This window comes from Rhinolophus hipposideros (genome assembly GCF_964194185.1).
Source record: "Rhinolophus hipposideros genome assembly, chromosome: 24".
NCBI classification, from domain to species: Eukaryota; Metazoa; Chordata; class Mammalia; order Chiroptera; family Rhinolophidae; genus Rhinolophus; species Rhinolophus hipposideros.
Genome location: NC_138070.1, coordinates 10,728,290 through 10,747,029, shown reverse-complemented (window position 1 = coordinate 10,747,029; position 18,740 = coordinate 10,728,290). Strand labels below are relative to the sequence as shown.

The 18,740-nt window shown below is 46.9% G+C and overlaps 1 protein-coding gene across 5 annotated transcripts in view; it reads left to right on the top strand.

The window, feature by feature from the left end:
- Positions 1–18,740, top strand: part of NOS1 (nitric oxide synthase 1) — a gene marked incomplete at its 3' end in the record, with an annotated part of 105,868 nt that overhangs the window by 44,608 nt on the left and 42,520 nt on the right. For all 5 annotated transcript variants that reach the window (XM_081037071.1, XM_081037070.1, XM_081037072.1 and 2 more), the window contains exons 4-10: positions 6,976–7,104; positions 8,852–8,997; positions 10,401–10,563; positions 11,364–11,455; positions 14,514–14,655; positions 16,817–16,956; positions 18,182–18,356. In XM_081037071.1, coding sequence (XP_080893197.1) covers positions 6,976–7,104; positions 8,852–8,997; positions 10,401–10,563; positions 11,364–11,455; positions 14,514–14,655; positions 16,817–16,956; positions 18,182–18,356 — 987 coding nt within the window. The remainder of the gene's footprint in view (positions 1–6,975; positions 7,105–8,851; positions 8,998–10,400; positions 10,564–11,363; positions 11,456–14,513; positions 14,656–16,816; positions 16,957–18,181; positions 18,357–18,740) is intronic.

Here is an 18,740-nt window from a genome sequence, read left to right as displayed (position 1 = left end):
CTCTATGTTCATTCATTGCATCAAACCTTATTCTTTCCCCAGATGGGCCAAGTTGGGTCAAAGTCTGTTTTCCTTCTCTCTTTTCAAACCGATATCAGTGACCAAAGCCCCCTCCAACAGTTTCTCAGAGGTCAATAGAGATCCTACCCACTTCCATTTTCTGACGGTCCTAGGATATTTTTAAAAGGTAAAAAGGCTAAAACATAATCACAAAGCTTGTGCATTTTAAATATTTACGTTTAACAAGTTAATGCTTTTAATAGACACACACACACATAGTCCAATGCAATATAATGGGGGTAGACCACAAGATTATTACAGGATTTATTCTAAAACTAATTCATAGCGCACATATACGTTTTGGGCTGGGAATGGAACCAGGTTTCAAGTTATCTAATAACATCGGATTATCTTGAGACATCATTGCGACTGTAAGCTTAAGCCCCTTTGGAGACAACATCAATTTAACTTAAAGACCCCCTACTCTCCAAAGGCCTTCATCTGTGGACCCAAACTGTGATGAAGCTAACTTCTGAGCACCCCCTCTCTTAATCTTCCTCCACTGACTGAATCAGGGGAAAGAAGGAGGGAGAAAAGGGAGAGAGAGAGAGAGAGAGAGAGAGACAGAGAGAGAGAGAGAGACAGAGAGAGAGAGAGAGAGAGAGAGAGAGAGAGAGAGAGAGAGAGAGAGAGAGAGAGAATAAGCGATTTCAAGCTTCCCTGGAGTTATTATAAAGAATGAATCACTTTAGAAATACTGCTTTGAATACACTACAAGGAAATTATACTCCGAGGTACTAAACACAGTTGATTAAGTTTTATAAGTAGCAATTTTTTTATTGCACGGATGGGTGCGTACCTGCTGGTTTGCAGGTCTGTGGTCCTGGCCCAGGGTTGCACTTGCTGCCCTGAAGAGGTGGTGCCCACAGGTTGGAACAGTGCTGCCGGGAACGGCAGCTAAGGGCACGGTGTGTGGCACCTGGCCCCCGGTGTGAATGACCTGCTGCCCGGCTCCGCCTCAGTGCACTGCCCTCCTTTTAGGACAAGCCAAGCGGGGCAGGTTGCTGCAGGCTTATAATGGAGGAGCTATGGTTGGTGCCAGCCGTGAAAGAATAAGAAGCTACTTGCTTTGTACAAGTGTGGGCCTTCGCTCCTGGATTCGTTTCCTAAAGCACCATAAACTGGGGGGCTTAGAGAACAGACAGTGATTGTCTCCCAGTTTGGGAGGCCAGACATCTGAGATGAAGGTGTCGGCAGGGTTGGTGCCTTCTGAGGGCCATGAGGGAAGGGTCTGCTCCAAGCCCCTCTGATTGGCTTTTACTTGTAGATGGCTATTTTCATGCTCACATGGCATTCTCACTAGATGCATGTCTGTCTCCAAATTTCCCCTTTTTATGAGTCACCAATCATGTTGGATGAGGGCCCACCCTAATGACCTCACTTTAACTTAATGACCTTAAAAACACTCCAACTAAGGTCATACCTGAGGTACTGGGGATTAGGATGTCAGCATGGGAATTTGGGAGGGACACACTTCAACCCATGACAGTTCCTGAGATGTTCCGTCTCACAGGTGCCTCTCTCCCTGCTGTCATGCTCTTGTCCCGGTTTTTGCGAGGCTCCTGGTGGTGACAGCCTATAACTGGGGAAGGGCACGGTGCTTGGCTTCTCTTTTTAGATCTTCCAGATGCTGAAGTCTGGTGTCGGTCTTCCTGCCTTAAAATCCTCCCTCCCTCCACCTTCCCATCCCTCCTGCTCCTTACTTCCCAACAGGCTCTGCGACAGGCTCCCACGTACTCAGACTGGAAGCTTCTGTGTCAGTGTCAACTTTGTCCTTTTCCTTCCCATTCTCTCACACTCCAAAGCGCTCGTCCTACTTCCTGCACCACGATCTCCATCTCCTCTCTCCCTGCCCTTTGCCACGACAGCTGTATTTTCCACCCTTGCAGCCTCTCACCTACCTTGTTGCAGGAGCCCCCCCAGGGGTCTCTACCTTCGCCCTCTCCGCCCCCACGCACTGCAGTCTTGCCGTCACATATTTCCCAAAAGTCAGCTTTGATAAGATCACCCCCAGTCAGGCAGCTTCAGGGGTTCTCCATTGTCTACTAAATCAAGACCAAAGTCTCTGGCTTACTATTTAACAGACGCCACGATTTTGAAATGCATTTAGACCTTATATTAGTCAGCTCCAGCTGCCATAACAAAATTCCACAGACTGGGCTGTGTAAACCACAGAAAGTTATTTCTCACAGTTCTGGAGGGTAGAAGTCTGAGGTCACAGTACCATCATGGTCACGGTTGGTGAGGGCTCCCTTCCTGGCTTACAGACGGCTACCTTTGCTGTGTCCTTACATGGCCTTTCTTCTGTGTGTGCATGGAGAAAGAAGGAGAGAGAGAGAGAGATGTGTCTTCCTCTTCTTAGAAGGCCACCAATCCTATCAGGTTAGGGTCCTACCCTTATCACTTCATTTAATCTTAATTACCTCCTAAAGGCCCTATCTCCAAATATAGTCATATTGGGGGTTAGGGCCTCAACATATGAATTTGGGAGGGCTCCAGTTCAGTCCACAGCAAACCTCAAATGTTAGTTGAACATGTACCACATGTTAGGCACTGGTGTAGGAGCTGAAGATAGAGCAAAGTGAACAGTGGGTAGGCAGAAGGATGTGTCTAAATATCCATTGCTACATATACAACTCTATAAGCTATAGAGACATAGATATATACATGCAAATACATACATACTCACAACAATTGCCAGCAGTGATAAGCGCTGTGAAGGAAAATAAAGCATAGTAAGGGTGGTGAGGAAGCAGAGGGCAACAGGGTTTTGTTGTTTTCACAAATGATCAGGAAAGCTGTCTAATACAGCAACATTTAAGCAGATGGAGAATGGAAAATAATTTAGAGTTCCACCATTGGAATTCAATCCATTAGATCATGAGTCTGCAAACTGTTCCTATAAAGGATAAGATAGGAAATATTTTTGGCTTTGTGGCACATACAGTCTTGGTCTCCTCTTCTGCCTTGTCATATCGCAAAAGCAGCCACAGACAAAATAGAAACAAATGAGCGTGGCTGTGTGTCAATAAAACTTTATTTATGGACACTGAAATTTGAACTTCAGGTAACTTGCATGTGTCATGAAACATTCTTTTTTATTTATTTATTTATTTTTTTTAACTTACCAAGCCTGGAAAAACCATTCTTAGCGTATCGTCTGTACCAAAACAGGAGTCTGACCAGATTTGGCCTGCAGGCTGCAGTTTGCAGACCCCTGCTTTAGAGCAACAGCTGTAAGGTACTTCTCCTAGTTATGGGAGGAGAATGGGGACCACTGTAGGGCCTAGAACACAGTCCCTTGCACATAGTAGTTTCCCTGTGTATTTGTTGAAGAAGAGAAAGAAAAGAGGGAAGGAGAGGGGAGAATAGATCAGGGTGTCAGAAATACTACAAACGTGAATTCCTGGCTCGGAGCCCCCAGGTTGACATGCCCTCACCTTGGCTGTCTCCTCTTGGACTGCAAGGCCGTTTCCTTTCATTTCCTCACTGCCTTGGCAGGCTCTGAAGCAAAGAGGCGTTGACACAGCCTTTGAAATGCCGTAAACGCAGAGCCTTCTTTCCAAATCTAGGAGCAGGCAACGTAGGCCGCCTTCCCACAAAACCCACTAGATCAAGTCAGTGTTTCCTGCCCCGGAAAAGCTTCCATGGCGCACCGTGGACACACATCCAGAAAAGGACACATGTAGCCACAGCCCAAAGCCCACGTGTGCTCTGTCCCCAGCATAATTACTCCCAAGTGCCACTAATCTGCATTTTGAACCCAAGCACTTCAGTCTCCACTCTGAAAAGTCATTTGCATCCCCCGTGCAGGGCCCCTGACTGTTATATTAATCTCCCATTTGTCCCCTCCTGAGTCATCTAATATTACCGCTGGCTAATTAAAACATCAAAGCCCCAAGTACAACAGCCCTGCCAGAGGCCTCCTAATGCTGGGTTTCAAGTGTGCGGTTTAGCCCAGCCCAGAGTGGAGAGTGGCACGGCTGGCGCTTGGGCCCCTAATTACTTGGCTTGTAATGACCACCCCTCGCACATCTGGAACCTCAACAGATGGCCTTTTTGATTAGACCCGTTCGCTCATTCCGTCTGCTCACTGCCAATCAAGGCTGCCTGCTGCCCGCCCACTGGCCACACCCCACACCTCTTCCTCCCTCCTCGCTGTGCTCCCCACCCGTGTCTGCCCTCCCACCCTCTCCGTAGGTCTTGGGCCAGCACCACCTCTGTTATGCTCCCCACCCCATTCCGGCTGCCTCCCAGCCTCCAGGGCTTTAATGTCGATGGTCCAGAGAGTTTCTACACTGGCTGAGTGATGCCGAGTGTGTAGGGAGGATGGCTGGTGCCTCCCCACATGGGCGAGGTAGGACTGGTTTTGCTCATGGGTACAGGTTGTCAGCCCCATCGGAGGAATTTGTCATAACCAAGGCCTGCCCAGATGTGACTTCCATCGCCTGCATGTCTGCCGGTAGAGACCGCAGTGGAGACAGGAGCCTGAAGAAGTATTTAAGATGACTTTCCAGGTCGCCCAAGGAAGTGGGGCTGTTGGTACATGGCTTCACCTGGGGACACGGATAAACTAATTTAAGAGTTTGACAGGATAGAAAGTGCAAACGTGGATGGAAGGGAAGAACTCATGCCAATCCCTTTCCTCCTGCTCCCAGTATCGTAGAAGTGTAGTAATACCTACAGCAAGAGTCGTAGTCATAATACTAGAAGTTGTGCTGGTGCTGGCAGAATAATAACACCAATTGTAATAAGTAATGGCTAACGTTGAAGAGATGATTGCTGTCATCTGAGTGAGAGATGATGGTGGCTTGGACAGAGGAGTGGATGGATTCTAGAGCTATTTAGAAAGCTCAAGTGGATGGGAGTGGGACATGGATTTGGTAGGGGAGGTACGCAGGAGGACGTACAGGTCACCTCCCACCTGTGGCGTGCAGAGGTGGATGGATGGTGGCCCCCAGCACTGAGATGGGACCCACTAGGGATGACCGGATCTGGCCAGGGCATGGAGGATTCGGAGATCGTGAGTCATAGCACTCTCCATTTGTTCTCTGCCATCGCTCCCTGCGCTGTTCTGGAGTTATCTTTAATAATGTGCTGTTCGCCTGCCTTCTGCGTTTTCAATTCCAGCATGGCAGCATGGATGCTTTAGCACAGAGGTGGCCACTGGCCAGAAAGGCAGCTATGCCTCTCACCTCAGGACCTTTGCACAAGCTGTTCGCTCTGCCTGCAAGACACTGCTCCCCCTTCTTTGCTTTGTTAAGATCGACTTGTCCTTCAGGTCTTGACGTAGAAGTCAAACGCTCTGGGTCAAGTGCCTCTTCTGTGTGAATGAATAATGAGTAAATTACACATAAAGGCCAAGAGGCAGGATTATCAAACAGTTAAGGGCATGGTTTGAGAGCCAGATTGCTCTGCGATCTTGGATGACTTAGCTAACCTCTCTGTGCCTCGGTTTTCCTCATCTGTGAAATGGGGGATGATAAGGTTGGTACATAGCACACAGTAAGTGCTCATAGAATGCTAGTTTTTAGTAGGAGTCCTTCAGAGTTCGCTGTGATTGCTGTCCCATTTAATGGTAATTCACAACTCCCTCACCCACCTAAATTCCTCCAAGCTGATGAGATGTGGATCCTGCCTCCTTTCTGAATGCATCTCCTTGCACATGCCCTGACTCGTATGCTCCAGCCACACTGGCCTCTTTGCCGGTCCTTTGAACTTAACAAGCCCATTCCTACCTCAGGACCTTTGTACTTGCCTTTCTCCCCTCTACCAACACCTCCCTCTGATGATACTCTTACCACCACCTTACATTATATGTTCATGCATTCATTTACTTACTATTTCTAGTTCTCCTACAACAATGCTCCGAGCAAGGACCCCATCTGTCTTGTTCACCACAGTCCCCAATGCCCAACAACACCTAGCACATAGTAGGGGTCCCATAAATGCTTGTTGAATGTATGAATGCCCTGCCTCAAGGTCATTGCCCATTGCTCTACTCTTCAGCATGAGTGTCACTCAACATCGGCTATTCTCCCCTCCCTTGCTCAGCAGTCGCATCAGGGTATGGGGGCTACCTCTCCCTTACAGTTGCTGAGTGACTGATGCTTCTTGTCTGATACTTGGGCACACCTCTGCCCAGGCAGGTAGACAAGTACTCAGGAAGACCGAATGTGATCTTTATCCATGAGTCGGAAATGGAGGAGCCAACATTGGTCAGGATAATTCCCTCACCGACCGGGAATTTTACTACAGAGGTGAAGTAAAGGTGAAGAGAAGAGGAGGACTGAAGGTGTTCAAGACCGAGGACACAGAACGTGCAAAGGCCCTGAGGCAGGGACACACCTGGCATTTTTGAGAGACAGAAACCTGAAATTTGGGGGAAATGTTCTATGCTTCCAACCTTTCTATTACAGTAATTTAACCTTCTGTTTTGCCGGTACTTGCTAGAAATGGTGAGTCGGAGCTGTAGCAGGGAGGGCCAGAATTCCAAGTAACTTGACCCATCATCCTCAGGTTTGATTCCTCAGCCCTGGGAGCTGTTGCTATTCAGAGAGGCTAATGGTGTCCTTTAGTCATGTATTCATTCCATAAACATTCATGGAGTCCCTACTATGTGCCAGACCCTGTGCTAGGCAGCTGAGACTCCCCCCGCCCCGAGTTCCTGACACCACTCCCAGAACAGAACCTGAAAGGCTCTTCCACGGCACCCCTCCTGCACAGGTGGAGGAATCAGATTCCCAGCCACCTTGCACGTGTCGAGCAGAGAGAGTCAGATCCTTCTCTCTGTGAACACAGTTTGCAACTCGGAGCAGATTCCAGGAAGACCAGCGCCTCTCCCCACCCCCTAGCGACGATTTTCCAGTGTCCTCCAGACCCAGCCTAACGTCCCATCTTCATCCTCTCCTCCAGCCCCCTGCCTCAGGAAGACAGTCGCCCCCAAAGAATGGCAGCCCTTCCAAGTGCCCCCGCTTCCTCAAGGTCAAGAACTGGGAGACTGACGTAGTTCTCACGGACACTCTCCACCTGAAGAGCACGTTGGTGAGTGTCTCAGGAGGGCGTAGACCAGGATTTCTCCATCTCAGCACTATCCATGTTTGGAGCCAAATAATTCTTTGTTGGGGGGACTGTCCTGTGCATTATAGGACATCATCCCTGGCTTGTACCCACCACATGTCAGTAGCCCACCTGAAGTTGTGACAACCACAGATGTCTCCAGATATTGCCAGCTGTGTCCTGGGTGGGAAATTCACCTCCCGGTTTGACAACTGCTGTTGGACACTTAGTCACTCGTGTAAATACTTTTATTTGTGTACCTTGAACCAAAAAGAATCTAAGGGGTGTTGCTGGTTCTGAATACATTGTCTCTCACAGTCTGACCACGGATGGAGTATTGAGCAAATTCTTCCTTGCTTTCACAGTGTGTCCTTTAAATTTTTATATCATATTTTTAACAGTCAACAATGTATTGCTTTAAATTTTTGTTAAAAATGGGCCTCGTGGAGTGGTTAGATGGGTGTGTGGGAGGGGTTTGGGGATAAGGGGAAAGGTGAAGGGATTTGGAAGCAGCTGGTAACCACAAGATGGCCTCAGGGTTTTTCTTTTGAAAATTAATTTGGGGAAGGTATTCTATAATGTTGTAAAGATTTTGTTGGGTATCCGATGGACATGCGTCCTATTTGGGAGACCACCTCAGGGATACTGTGGATACCTGATCATGGCATTGTACATCAGAAGCTAAACATTAATGAATGCCAACTATAATTTTATATATATAATGTGATGGTTCAGTGTGAGGTCGGAGGGATAGTGGATGGGGGGAGGGGGGTTCACAGTATGAGGGATATAAATGATGAACGTCTAAGTATTACCTTGTTTTGTACACCTGAAACTAATAAATAAATTAATTAATAAAAAAAAAAAAAAAAAAATGGGCCTCGTGGAGGCACGCTGTATCAGTTAGCTATTGGAGTGTAACAAATTGCCCCCAAATTTCATGGCTTCAAACAGCAACCACTTACTCTTTTTCAAAAGTCAACGGACTGGCTGGTGGTCCGGCCGATCTCAGTTGACCTCATGTATCTGCAGTGATCTGAGCAGTCAGCTAAGGGTAGGCCGTTAGCAGTCAGCTAAGGATGGCCCTGGCTGGGATACCTCACTTCTGTTCCATAGGGTTCCTCATCCTGCGGCAAGCCAGCTTGACCTTGTTCACGTGGTGTGTGCAGGATTCTAAGAAAATGAGCAGAAGCCTACGAGATCTCTTGAGGGCTAAGCTCTAAATCAGCAAAGTGTGACCTCTACCTCATTCTACTGGCCAAACCATCCCAGATTCAAGGGGTGAGGGAATAAATGCCACCTCATGACAGAGAGTTGCTGTAAAGTCAACTTGCAAAAGGTGTGAATACAGGGAGGGGAAGAATTGGAGCTATTGTTGGCCATCAAAGTACCATAGATGTGTTCAAACGAGTTACTGTAGCCACTCTTCTAACTCCTTCTTGATCAACGTGGGATGAGACAATATTTTGGCATACAGTACCAGTGGTTCAGTCACAAAGCCGCTCTTCCCCCAGCTGAGTCAAGCAAACACTTTCAGAACCTTAAAATGCTGCTTAGCATCTTTTGCTTTGGCGAATGGCCACCTCCAACAATGATTTGACGCTGGTATTGAGCAATCCCCATTAGGGCAAAGCCCCTGTAAACCATGAACATCAGATCCAGGTCTGCAGCCCAAAACCTGCCACACTTGGGTAGAACCAAGTGATAGCCCAAATATCTGTTTTCCCTCCAGGAAACGGGATGCAGCGAGCATATCTGTATGGGCTCCATCATGCACGCTTCTCAGCAAGTGCGAAGGCCTGAAGACGTTCGTACAAAAGAACAGCTCTTCCCTCTTGCCAAAGAGTTTATTGATCAGTACTACTCGTCAATTAAAAGGCAAGTTTATATTGACTCGGGATAAGTTACTAAGTACTGGGGACAAAGACGTCTGCTCCAGTTTTGCAGACAATTGAACCAAGGCATAAGCATAATTCCTCTGCCTGCCATATATAAAGGTTGAAGACTGGTGGCCCAAGGGCCAAATCTGGCCCCCCACAATGTTTTTGTTTGGCCTCCAAAGTGTTTAAATTGGAAACATTTCAAGTAACTCCACTCCTAGGTATGTACCCTAAAGAAACTCTCACCCTGGTTCACAAGAAGGCATGCATAAAAATATACACTGAACCAGAGGGTAAGAAGGAGGGGTGCTGGTAAAAGAGGGTAAAGGGCATCAAATATATGGGGAATGGAAGGAGAACTGACTCTGGGTGGTGAGAATACAATGTGATACATAGATGATGCTTTATAGAATTATACACTTGAAACCTATGTAATTTTACTAACCATTGTCACCCCAATAAATTTAATTTAAAGAAATGTTCATTGAAACATTGTTATAATAGGAAAAAAATTTAAATTAAAGAACAAACTGAAAACCACCACAACTCCATTGACAGGAGAATCTGTAAATAAGATGTGGTATTTTCTGCCCTGGAATGTTATAGAGTTGTGAAAAATGAATGGGTTCGAATTCTGCATGTTCATGGGAATGAAGCTGAAAAATAACTTTGAGAAGAAGAAAGAAAGGACAAGTTGTAAAAGGATACATTGAGGACATCACCATTTATATAAAAGTTTTAAGCATGCAGCATAATGCTGTCCATGATTTAGGGGATATATACCCATGTGGCAAAAGTATAAGTAAAAGCATGAGAATGGTAAATGCCATATTCAAAATAGCAATCACTTCTGGGAAGAAAGTAGGCTATGATGGGAAAGTTGTCCCCAGGGAACTATAATTTTATTTCTTAGTTATTTATTATTTCTTAGGCTCTGGTGTTCATTATATTATATTATTATCTATACCATTTTGAAATCCTAAAATTTTTCATAATATTATTTTTACCTTTCTAAAATTAAATTCATTGCCATCATTTAAAATTAGAAGCATTTTCTTTAACAATCAGATTTCCAATTTCTTTTCAAAGAAGATCTGGCAGCACGGGGCCCCCATGCCTATCTGGCAACAACTGGCTGAAGCCGAGTTGTGACTTGTCCCCTTTGGACCAGGCATGGGCTCACCTGTTTGCCGCAGTCCCCACTTAGCCAGTTCAGTCACGGCTCGGCCTTGGTGGGCATTTGAATTTGCAGTCTCTGCTTTATGCTTGAACTACTGTGTCCAGAAATCAGCGTGGGCTTTCTATGGCTGCCGGCCTCCTGTAATAGCAACTCACACTTTCCACCAACCTCTAATTTTGGAGAGAAGGTGACATTCCCGTGTCCCTTCCCTCCTCACTAAGATTTGGCTCCAAAGCCCACATGGAGAGGCTAGAAGAGGTGAACAAAGAGATTGAAACCACCAGCACCTACCAGCTCAAAGACACAGAGCTCATCTATGGAGCCAAGCACGCCTGGAGGAATGCCTCCCGCTGTGTTGGCAGGATCCAGTGGTCCAAGCTGCAGGTAAGGGGTGAGGCTCAGATACTTGGGCAATCCCTTTGGTGGAGGGGGTGATGAGAGGAGGGGTGAGCTCTAAAAAGGCTCAGCTTCTACCAAGAGCATCTGGAGTCCATGATGAACTACCAGATGGTGGTCATGGGGTCCCAAATTCTCAGATTATGAGCAAATCTGGTTTATATTAGGTTGGTACAATAGTAATTGTGGTTTTTGCAATTATTTGTAACCTTTTGAACTCAATTACTTTTGCACCAACCTAATAGTTATGTCTCATTTAGCCAACAGTGTTTTGGCTTTTTTATTTTTTCTTTTTTTTTTAATAAATTTGCATGTCTCTTGGTAGGGCTTATACGCTCCAGTTTATTGCAGACCCTACCACTCCCTTTTGTTTTACTCCTACTCTCTTTGCTTCTTTGTATTATCTGCCTACTCCCTGAAAAGATCAGCTTCTGTGTCCCCTGGCATGACTTTTTTCTGTGGGGAATCGTTTCAAGTTGGAAGTAGATTAGTCACCAAGCTCATTTGTTTGATTTTTGCTTTAGTTGTTTTAATCCCTAATAACCCAACAGGAACTATAACCAGCCTACGGAAAGTCTCTCCTTTACTCACCACCCCTTTCCCACATCACTTACACTCCATGCCGACTTGGAGGGGCATTTCTCCTGGTTTGATGGAGTAGTCAGCGTCTCACTACTAGAGTGGGGCGGCCGCTGGCGTGAGTTCTGGCCTCTCTTCGGTGGGAAACGGCCCTTGGGGAGCGAAGAAGGGACAGAGGAAGCCCCAACCCCACAATGCACCTCTTCCAGGTGTTCGATGCCCGGGACTGCACCACGGCCCATGGCATGTTCAACTATATTTGCAACCACATCAAGTATGCTACCAACAAAGGGAACCTCAGGTGAGCTGACCTGCTTGGGGGAGGGGAGTCTCATGTCACCCCAGCACCGCCCCTTGGGTCTGAAAATGCTCCCCTTCTCCTCTCCGGGAGATGCACCAAGCTGGGAGAGACGGCCCGGCATCCTGGTTCCACCCTGTGTTCCATCTCTTCTGGGAGAAACACACTCCTGTGTGGGTTGCAAAGCTACAACCACCAAAATCACATTCAACCCACAGTTCATTATCTGCCCCCCATGGAGGGGGCAGGAAGGGGTGTTTCTTGTTCCCAGGACTCGGAGAAATCCCATTGCCAGCGGTGACCTGCTTTTACCAGCTCCTGCTCTGCTGCCTGGAGCCACCTCTGTCTGAATCCCCGCTCCGTGTCAAAGGCAGTGTCTCTTCCCGTTGCTGTGGGGACCGCTCCTTCAGGTTCCACCAAGCCAGGCCACACACTTTGGATTCCTTTGGCCCCCTCCAAAGAACAAAGCCACCCAGCAGCAAAGCCAAAGCAGGATGGCACCGGTGTGAGCTGGTGGCTTTCCACACTGGCAGGCCGCAGCTGAGAGAGGAGCAGCTGCACAGGAACAGCTGGGGCCCCCGCAGACAGGCGGCTGCAGTCCTTCATCCTGCTCACTCAGCCCTGTGCTGGCATCTGTGCCCAGCTCCCAAGGACCAGCCCCGTCTCCAGGCTGCACTGAGCTCATCCCCAAATGCTTGTTAGCATTTCGCATGGGTTTTCTTGCATGTATCTCTTCCTTGAGGAGGCGACAGTGTTTGCCAGCTGAGCCAGTGTTTGCCAGTAAGGAAAGTGTCTGGAATCAAAGCTCCGGGCCTGCACGGGGAATCACTACAGCGAACCTTAAACAACACTGGATTCAACCGCCCAGGACCCACTTATAGGCAGATTCCCCCCCCACCCCCAAGAAACGCAGTAGATGTGTTTTCTCTTCCTTGTGATCTTAATAATATTTTCTCTTCTCTAGCTTACTTTATTGCAAGGATACAGCATATAATACATATAACATACAAAACACGTTGATTGACTGTTTATATTATTGGTAAGCCTTCCAGTCAAGTAAGCTGTCAGTAGTTAAGTTTTGGAGGAGTCACAAGTTAGACGTGGATTTTCACCTGCACGAGGGGTCAGTACCCCCAAACCCTGCATCCTTCAAGGGTTACTTATATATCTTTGTCCTAAAAGACCTCACCCCTCAGAAAACATCCTGCATACCTTGAGGAGGACAGGAGGGCCGGGTCAAGGTGTTGCCCTCAAGGATTCTGTGGGCCATTCTGGTCGTTTTCAAATGTTGCTGTGACCAGGTGATATTGGGGTGGGGAGGCGGCTCACGGGCAATGAAGCTCCACTTTTATCAGTTACCCACTGGGGACTATAAAGATAAGATCTTTTATTAAATAAAAGAGTGAGGTGATTCTTTTTTAAAAACGTTTTAAACCACGCACCAGACACTGTGATAGGTCATGAGAGAATATATTCTGTGTATAGAAATAATCTAAACAGAGGAGAAGGCAGGCAAGAGAGAGAGAGAGAGAGAGAGAGAGAGAGAGAGAATTTAAACAGGGAAAGGCAGTCCACCTGCCATTCAATGAGATTATGCATAGGAAATGCACGCAGGAGACGAGAGAGGCATAAATGTGTTATATTTCTGCCGTTGGTTTCAGTTCCTGCACACATAGGAAGCGTCCCACCCCGCTGTGTGTGATTCTGGTGTTTCTAAACATACTTTTAAAATATATATATTACACAAACACTCTTTATCTGGTGTCCAACCAAAGAAACAGCAATGTGTTTTACTGCTGGAGGGAAAACCAATGGTTTGACTCATTCTGTGTCCATCCCCAATATGGAGACATTGCTAAGATTTTTAAGAGCACCTCTGGTTCTGTGTGACTTTCACCTTGAGCCCCATTCTAGACTCACCCCTGAACTATTAAGTGCAGTATTGTCCTGGGTAGACTGTAAGACCTAAATGTGCTCAGAGAAAAAGACCTTGAGAACTCGATGAGGAGTCAGGAGGTGCTATGTGGGGAAAGTGGATTCAAGTCAGGCCTTGCATGTGGATACATGACCATAGAGGGGGATTTCAGCCAAGGCGGCAGCAAGGCAAAGTTCCAGGGGCAGGATGTGTATGGGAGAAGATCTATGAGCAACGGGCTGGACCCAAATGTGACCTCCATGCGACACAAGCTAGGATCGTGTCTCTCATAGCCTGGGATTCCGTCCACTGCTGGGATGGATGAGTCCATGTGGCAGGAGCTCCCGGAATGAGATAACATTGAACCACATCAGGAAAGAGCCGTTCTCCTTTCAATTCTTTGGAATCCTTCTGATGATGCCAAGGAGAAAGTCTCAGTTTGGTGCTTCACCATCGTTAACGCCTTTCTAACACTGCTGATGTCCTTTGAACAAAAAGAGAGCAGGGCTCTAGCGAGGTGCCTCCCTCAGGCAACGTCTTTCTACAACTTAATATCGGTGTGTGGCCTCATAGTGGCCTACTTAGGTAGGCGAGGCCAGTGGCGATCTATAGTTTTAAAGTAAATAAATATGACTACATATAGAAGTTGATTTCTTTTTAGTTGTAAGTCTGTATAGACTTTGGTGTCGTATGGGGAGCGGCGGCGGGGATACAAATTGGGCAAGAATTAAAGATGGTGGTCATGATGTTAGGAGAAAGACCAGAACTACACATTGATGGTGCATTCTTAAAGGGAAGCAGCTCCGATGTTCTCTCCCTGGAGATGATCTGTTGCCAAAGAACTCCCTGGAAAACTGGCCCAAGTCAAGATGGTTTAAAAGTCCCATCGGAGAAGCACTCTCCTTCTTTCAGCAAGCTGGCGTGGGGCCTCGCGTCCTCCACCCTTCCTCAGACCAGTGGTCCCATGGAGGCACAGGGCAAGGTCCCTCTCTTCCAACACCTACTCCATGGCCCCGGGGACCTTGGCTCAAATGTAATCCCACCCTGAGCCTCACGCCATCATTGGCTTGGACAACACTTTTCCCAGTGTGTCCCCAAAATGCAAGACCTGCCCTGACACCAGTTGTCCCCCTCTCTCTACCACAGGTCTGCCATCACCATATTTCCCCAGAGGATCGACAGCAGGCATGATTTCCGAGTCTGGAATTCCCAGCTCATTCGCTATGCTGGCTACAAGCAGCCCGACGGCTCCATCCTGGGGGACCCAGCCAGTGTGGAGTTGACAGAGGTACATGCCCCTACCCTGCCCCCACCGGCTCTCATCCCTCCAAACGGTCTTTATCTACAGACTTTTCTTAGTTTAATGGTATCATCACAAGGAAAGCAACAAATGGCATGCATTTTATTCTTCCCCAGGTCTCCTTTTCCTTTTGGCTTCCCCCAGTCTAGCTGGTTCTTTTACAGCTGGTCATTTGGTCATTTTCATGCCATTACCTTGCCCGACCCTCATGATGGGAACCATTGCTCCATTTCACAAATGGGTAGACTGAGTCTCACCAAGGCCAAATGAGTTACCCAAGGCTATACATGAACAGAGGGAAAGCTAGAAGTACAGATATACTGCCTCTCACCGGGAGGAGAGAAGCTGACATGTGGAAGCTTTGTCTGACATCCATCTTTTCTGAGTTGGTTAATATGTCAGACTCATATCATTTATTCATACAACCCTTCTACCCACCAACCCATCTTTGGGTGGGCTGGACTCTCTGTGGTATCAGCACCGACACCATTGCTGGCAGCCCAAGTTAATTCCTAAAAGCCACCAGGAACATGAGCAGCACCATCCAGGTTCCTTCCAGGGGGTGCAGACAGGTAGCACAGCTAAGCATGGCAGCGCACAGCATTTATTGTCCTTCCTCAAACCCCCCTCTAATTTTACCCCAACACCTCCCCCAGGATGGAGCTGGCATGGCAAGGGCTATTCCATTCCCTCAGTCGCTGCTGACTTTATTTGCATGTGCCTTTTCTTATTGAAATGTTGTTATCCTGAGGAGGGGGCTATCACCAGGGCAACCAGGAGTCACACCTGTGCTATTTTAGACTCAGCCAGACTCTCTGTTCCACTTGGCTGAGCGCTAACTGTATACTTGGCTGACCTTGTCCTCGTGGCCACCAGAACATAAAAGCCCCAGCTTGTTCCTCTCCTTCTGTCTCCAGAAGCCTCACTGACAGGACATGTTCTCCTAAGCCCGTAAGTTCATGCTTCCTCTTTCTACTAACACAGCAGAAAGAATCACCCAACATAACCATACAACTGTATCTTTTGAAACTCTCTCACTCTGCTCTAGCCAATATGGCAGCCACTGGCCACGTGTGGCTAGCAAGCACTTGAAATGTGGTGAGTCCAAATTGAGACAAGGGTAAGTGTAAAATACATACCAGATCTCCCGGACAGAGAACAAAAAAAAAGAGTGGAAAATATCTTATTAATAGTTTATTTTAATTGCATATTGAAAGAATAATATTGTGGACAATATTGGGCATATCTATTATATTTATTAATAAATTAATGTATTGGATTAATAAATATATTTAATTTTATGTTAAATATATTAATATTAATAACATTGAATAATTTATCATTAATAAGTTAATGGTGATACTTAATACATTTAATGACATTTTATATATTTTACGTATTGGTTAGATTAGTAAGTATATTACATTATTTAATTTTAATTTCAAATACATCAAAATGTGTTGATATTAATATTTAGTACAGTATTGATAAATTAATATTAATATCACTATAATTAATATAAGTATGATGACTACTAATTTAATAATTCCGTATTATTGAAATTAAAATGTATATTTTTAGATGAATATACGATTAACATTATTTTCATCTGTTTGGTCTTTTTAAAACTTTTTAAAATGTGGCCACTAGAAAATTTTAAATTATTAGTGTGGTTCGCTTTATATTTCGATTGGACAGTTGCTTTAACAGATGCGTTTTATTCACTAATTCTAATAGATCCGCCCTCACCAAATTCAGTAGATTTTCTTCATATCTCAGGGCACCCAATGCAAACACTGCCAGGCAAGCACCTACTGTGTGCCAGGCCCTGTGTGTGAAGGCGCTGCCAATGAGGCAACAGGCAGATGCACTCCTTGCCCTTCAGGGGTTCCCAGTGGGCAGGGAAGACCCAGAAACCAAAAGTAGGTGCGGTGCTGGGGGACAGGCTTGCCCTCTGTCCTGTGGGACCACAAGAGGTGTGATACTAGTTACATGGTCATATCAGGGAGAACTTGATAAAGGAGGGCACTTGGCCCAGAGCCTCCGGAAGAAGGGGTTGCCCGCTGGCTTGCCCTGGGGTCTTTGCCGCTCCCCTTCGCCATCGTGTTTGGAGGGCCTGGTGGCCTGACCTGGCCGGGTCTGGTTGCAGATATGCATACAGCAAGGTTGGAAACCCCCCAGAGGCCGCTTCGATGTCCTGCCACTCCTGCTCCAGGCCAACGGCAATGACCCTGAGCTCTTCCAGATTCCTCCAGAGCTGGTGTTGGAAGTGCCCATCAGGCACCCCAAGTAAGCGGAACTAACATGGGGTGGGTGAGGCTGAATGGATTCGCCAGTGCCCTCTCTGGCCAGCCCAATATTCCCCTGGCTCTCTTTCCAGCCTAGACATAGGCAGAAAGGGGATCTCGGTTCCAATCCCCACCATGGGGCCTGGGCAGACTGGGCCCCCCAAGAATCAATAACTCCTTCTTGACGAGCCTGGGGACTGCCGTCTTTTTTGTATTATAATCTCCTACCTCAATCCGTTCCTAAGCAGTTAACCAGGACCTGCTTTTTTTCCAGCCCTAAGGGTTGGAAGAGCAGAAGTACCTACTGTCTTGTTGTGCACACAAACTTTTACATAACCTGATTGGGGTCAAGTCCTAAAGGAATTTGGAGCCAGGAAGGAGCTGTACGGATTGGGGCCAGCCACACAAGCAGAATTTACCCTGTAAGAGTGAAAGAAATCCACAATGAGGCACTGGCCTGGAGGGCAAAATTGAAGCAGGTGCCAAAAAACTCAGGAATCGAGATTAAATACTATTTTAATGCAATATTTTTTTTTGAAAAAATGAAACTAATTTTTAAAAAAATCCATAATGCACCATATATCACAATTTTAAATAAAGGCGGGATCCAGATCAGGGCTGGGATTAGAATGAGGCAAGCCAGGTGAGTCATGCAAGTACAAGGTGGGATCTTGTCTTTCTTTAAAGTTTTAATAACCACTTAATTCCAATAAAGTGGTGCAGTAGAGATTTTATGGTGCTTAGAGGCACGAAGTCACCTGACCCAACCCAGGCAGGTCATCCGGGAAGACTTCCCAGACTCAACACCATTTTAGCCGAGAATTAAACTGGGGGTAAGACCTGAAAAGACACAGAAGGAAGAGAGAAGCTCCCAGGAGGAAGGAACTGCCATGCAAAGGTCCTGAGGTAGGAAGGACCTCACTTTCTCCTGGACTAACTTTCAGAGTGGGTTTGGGAGATAAACAGGAGCCCAAGGCAGTGGTTCCCAGACCTGGATATCCATCCGCATCACCTGGGAAACATGTGAAGAATGCTTCTTCTCAGGCCCCAGCTCTGGAACCTGTGATTCTACAGGTCTGAAGCAGAGCCCAGGAATTGGGTTCTGATATAGTCAGTCCCAGCCAGTCGCTGGCATTTCAGCATCCCCAGACTAAGACTGTCTCACCCATGTGTCCACCTATGAGACTTCTGCCCCACAGTGAGCTGGGCTATGTTGCTCTTCGCAGGTTCGAGTGGTTCAAGGACCTGGGGCTAAAGTGGTATGGCCTCCCCGCTGTGGCCAACATGCTTTTGGAGATTGGCGGCCTGGAGTTCAGCGCCTGTCCCTTCAGTGGCTGGTACATGGGCACAGAGATTGGTGTCCGTGATTACTGTGACAACTCTCGGTACAACATCCTAGAGGTGAGGTCCTTCCTTAGTCACCATGACAGGAAAGCACAAGGCAGAGGAGGTGGGCTCAGCAGTCCTTTCCCACAGCGGAGCTTTGGGGTTGAAACAGAACCTGCCATTCCAGTGAAACCCCTGGCAACTCCAGAGACATCCTTGGCCCTAATAGTTAATGTACTGTGGGTGAGACACTGTGCAAAGCACTTGGCTCGTATTAACATGCTCGTTTTATCCTCACCACAACTTCCAGATATGAAAATCCCCCTTCCACAGATAAGGAAACCAGGGCCTTTTGGAAGGATGAAATGACAAGTTCAAAGTCACACCACTAGCAAGCAAATGGCAGAGCTGATGCAAACCCATTCTGGTTTTATGGTCCTAGTTCATAACCATTCTGCT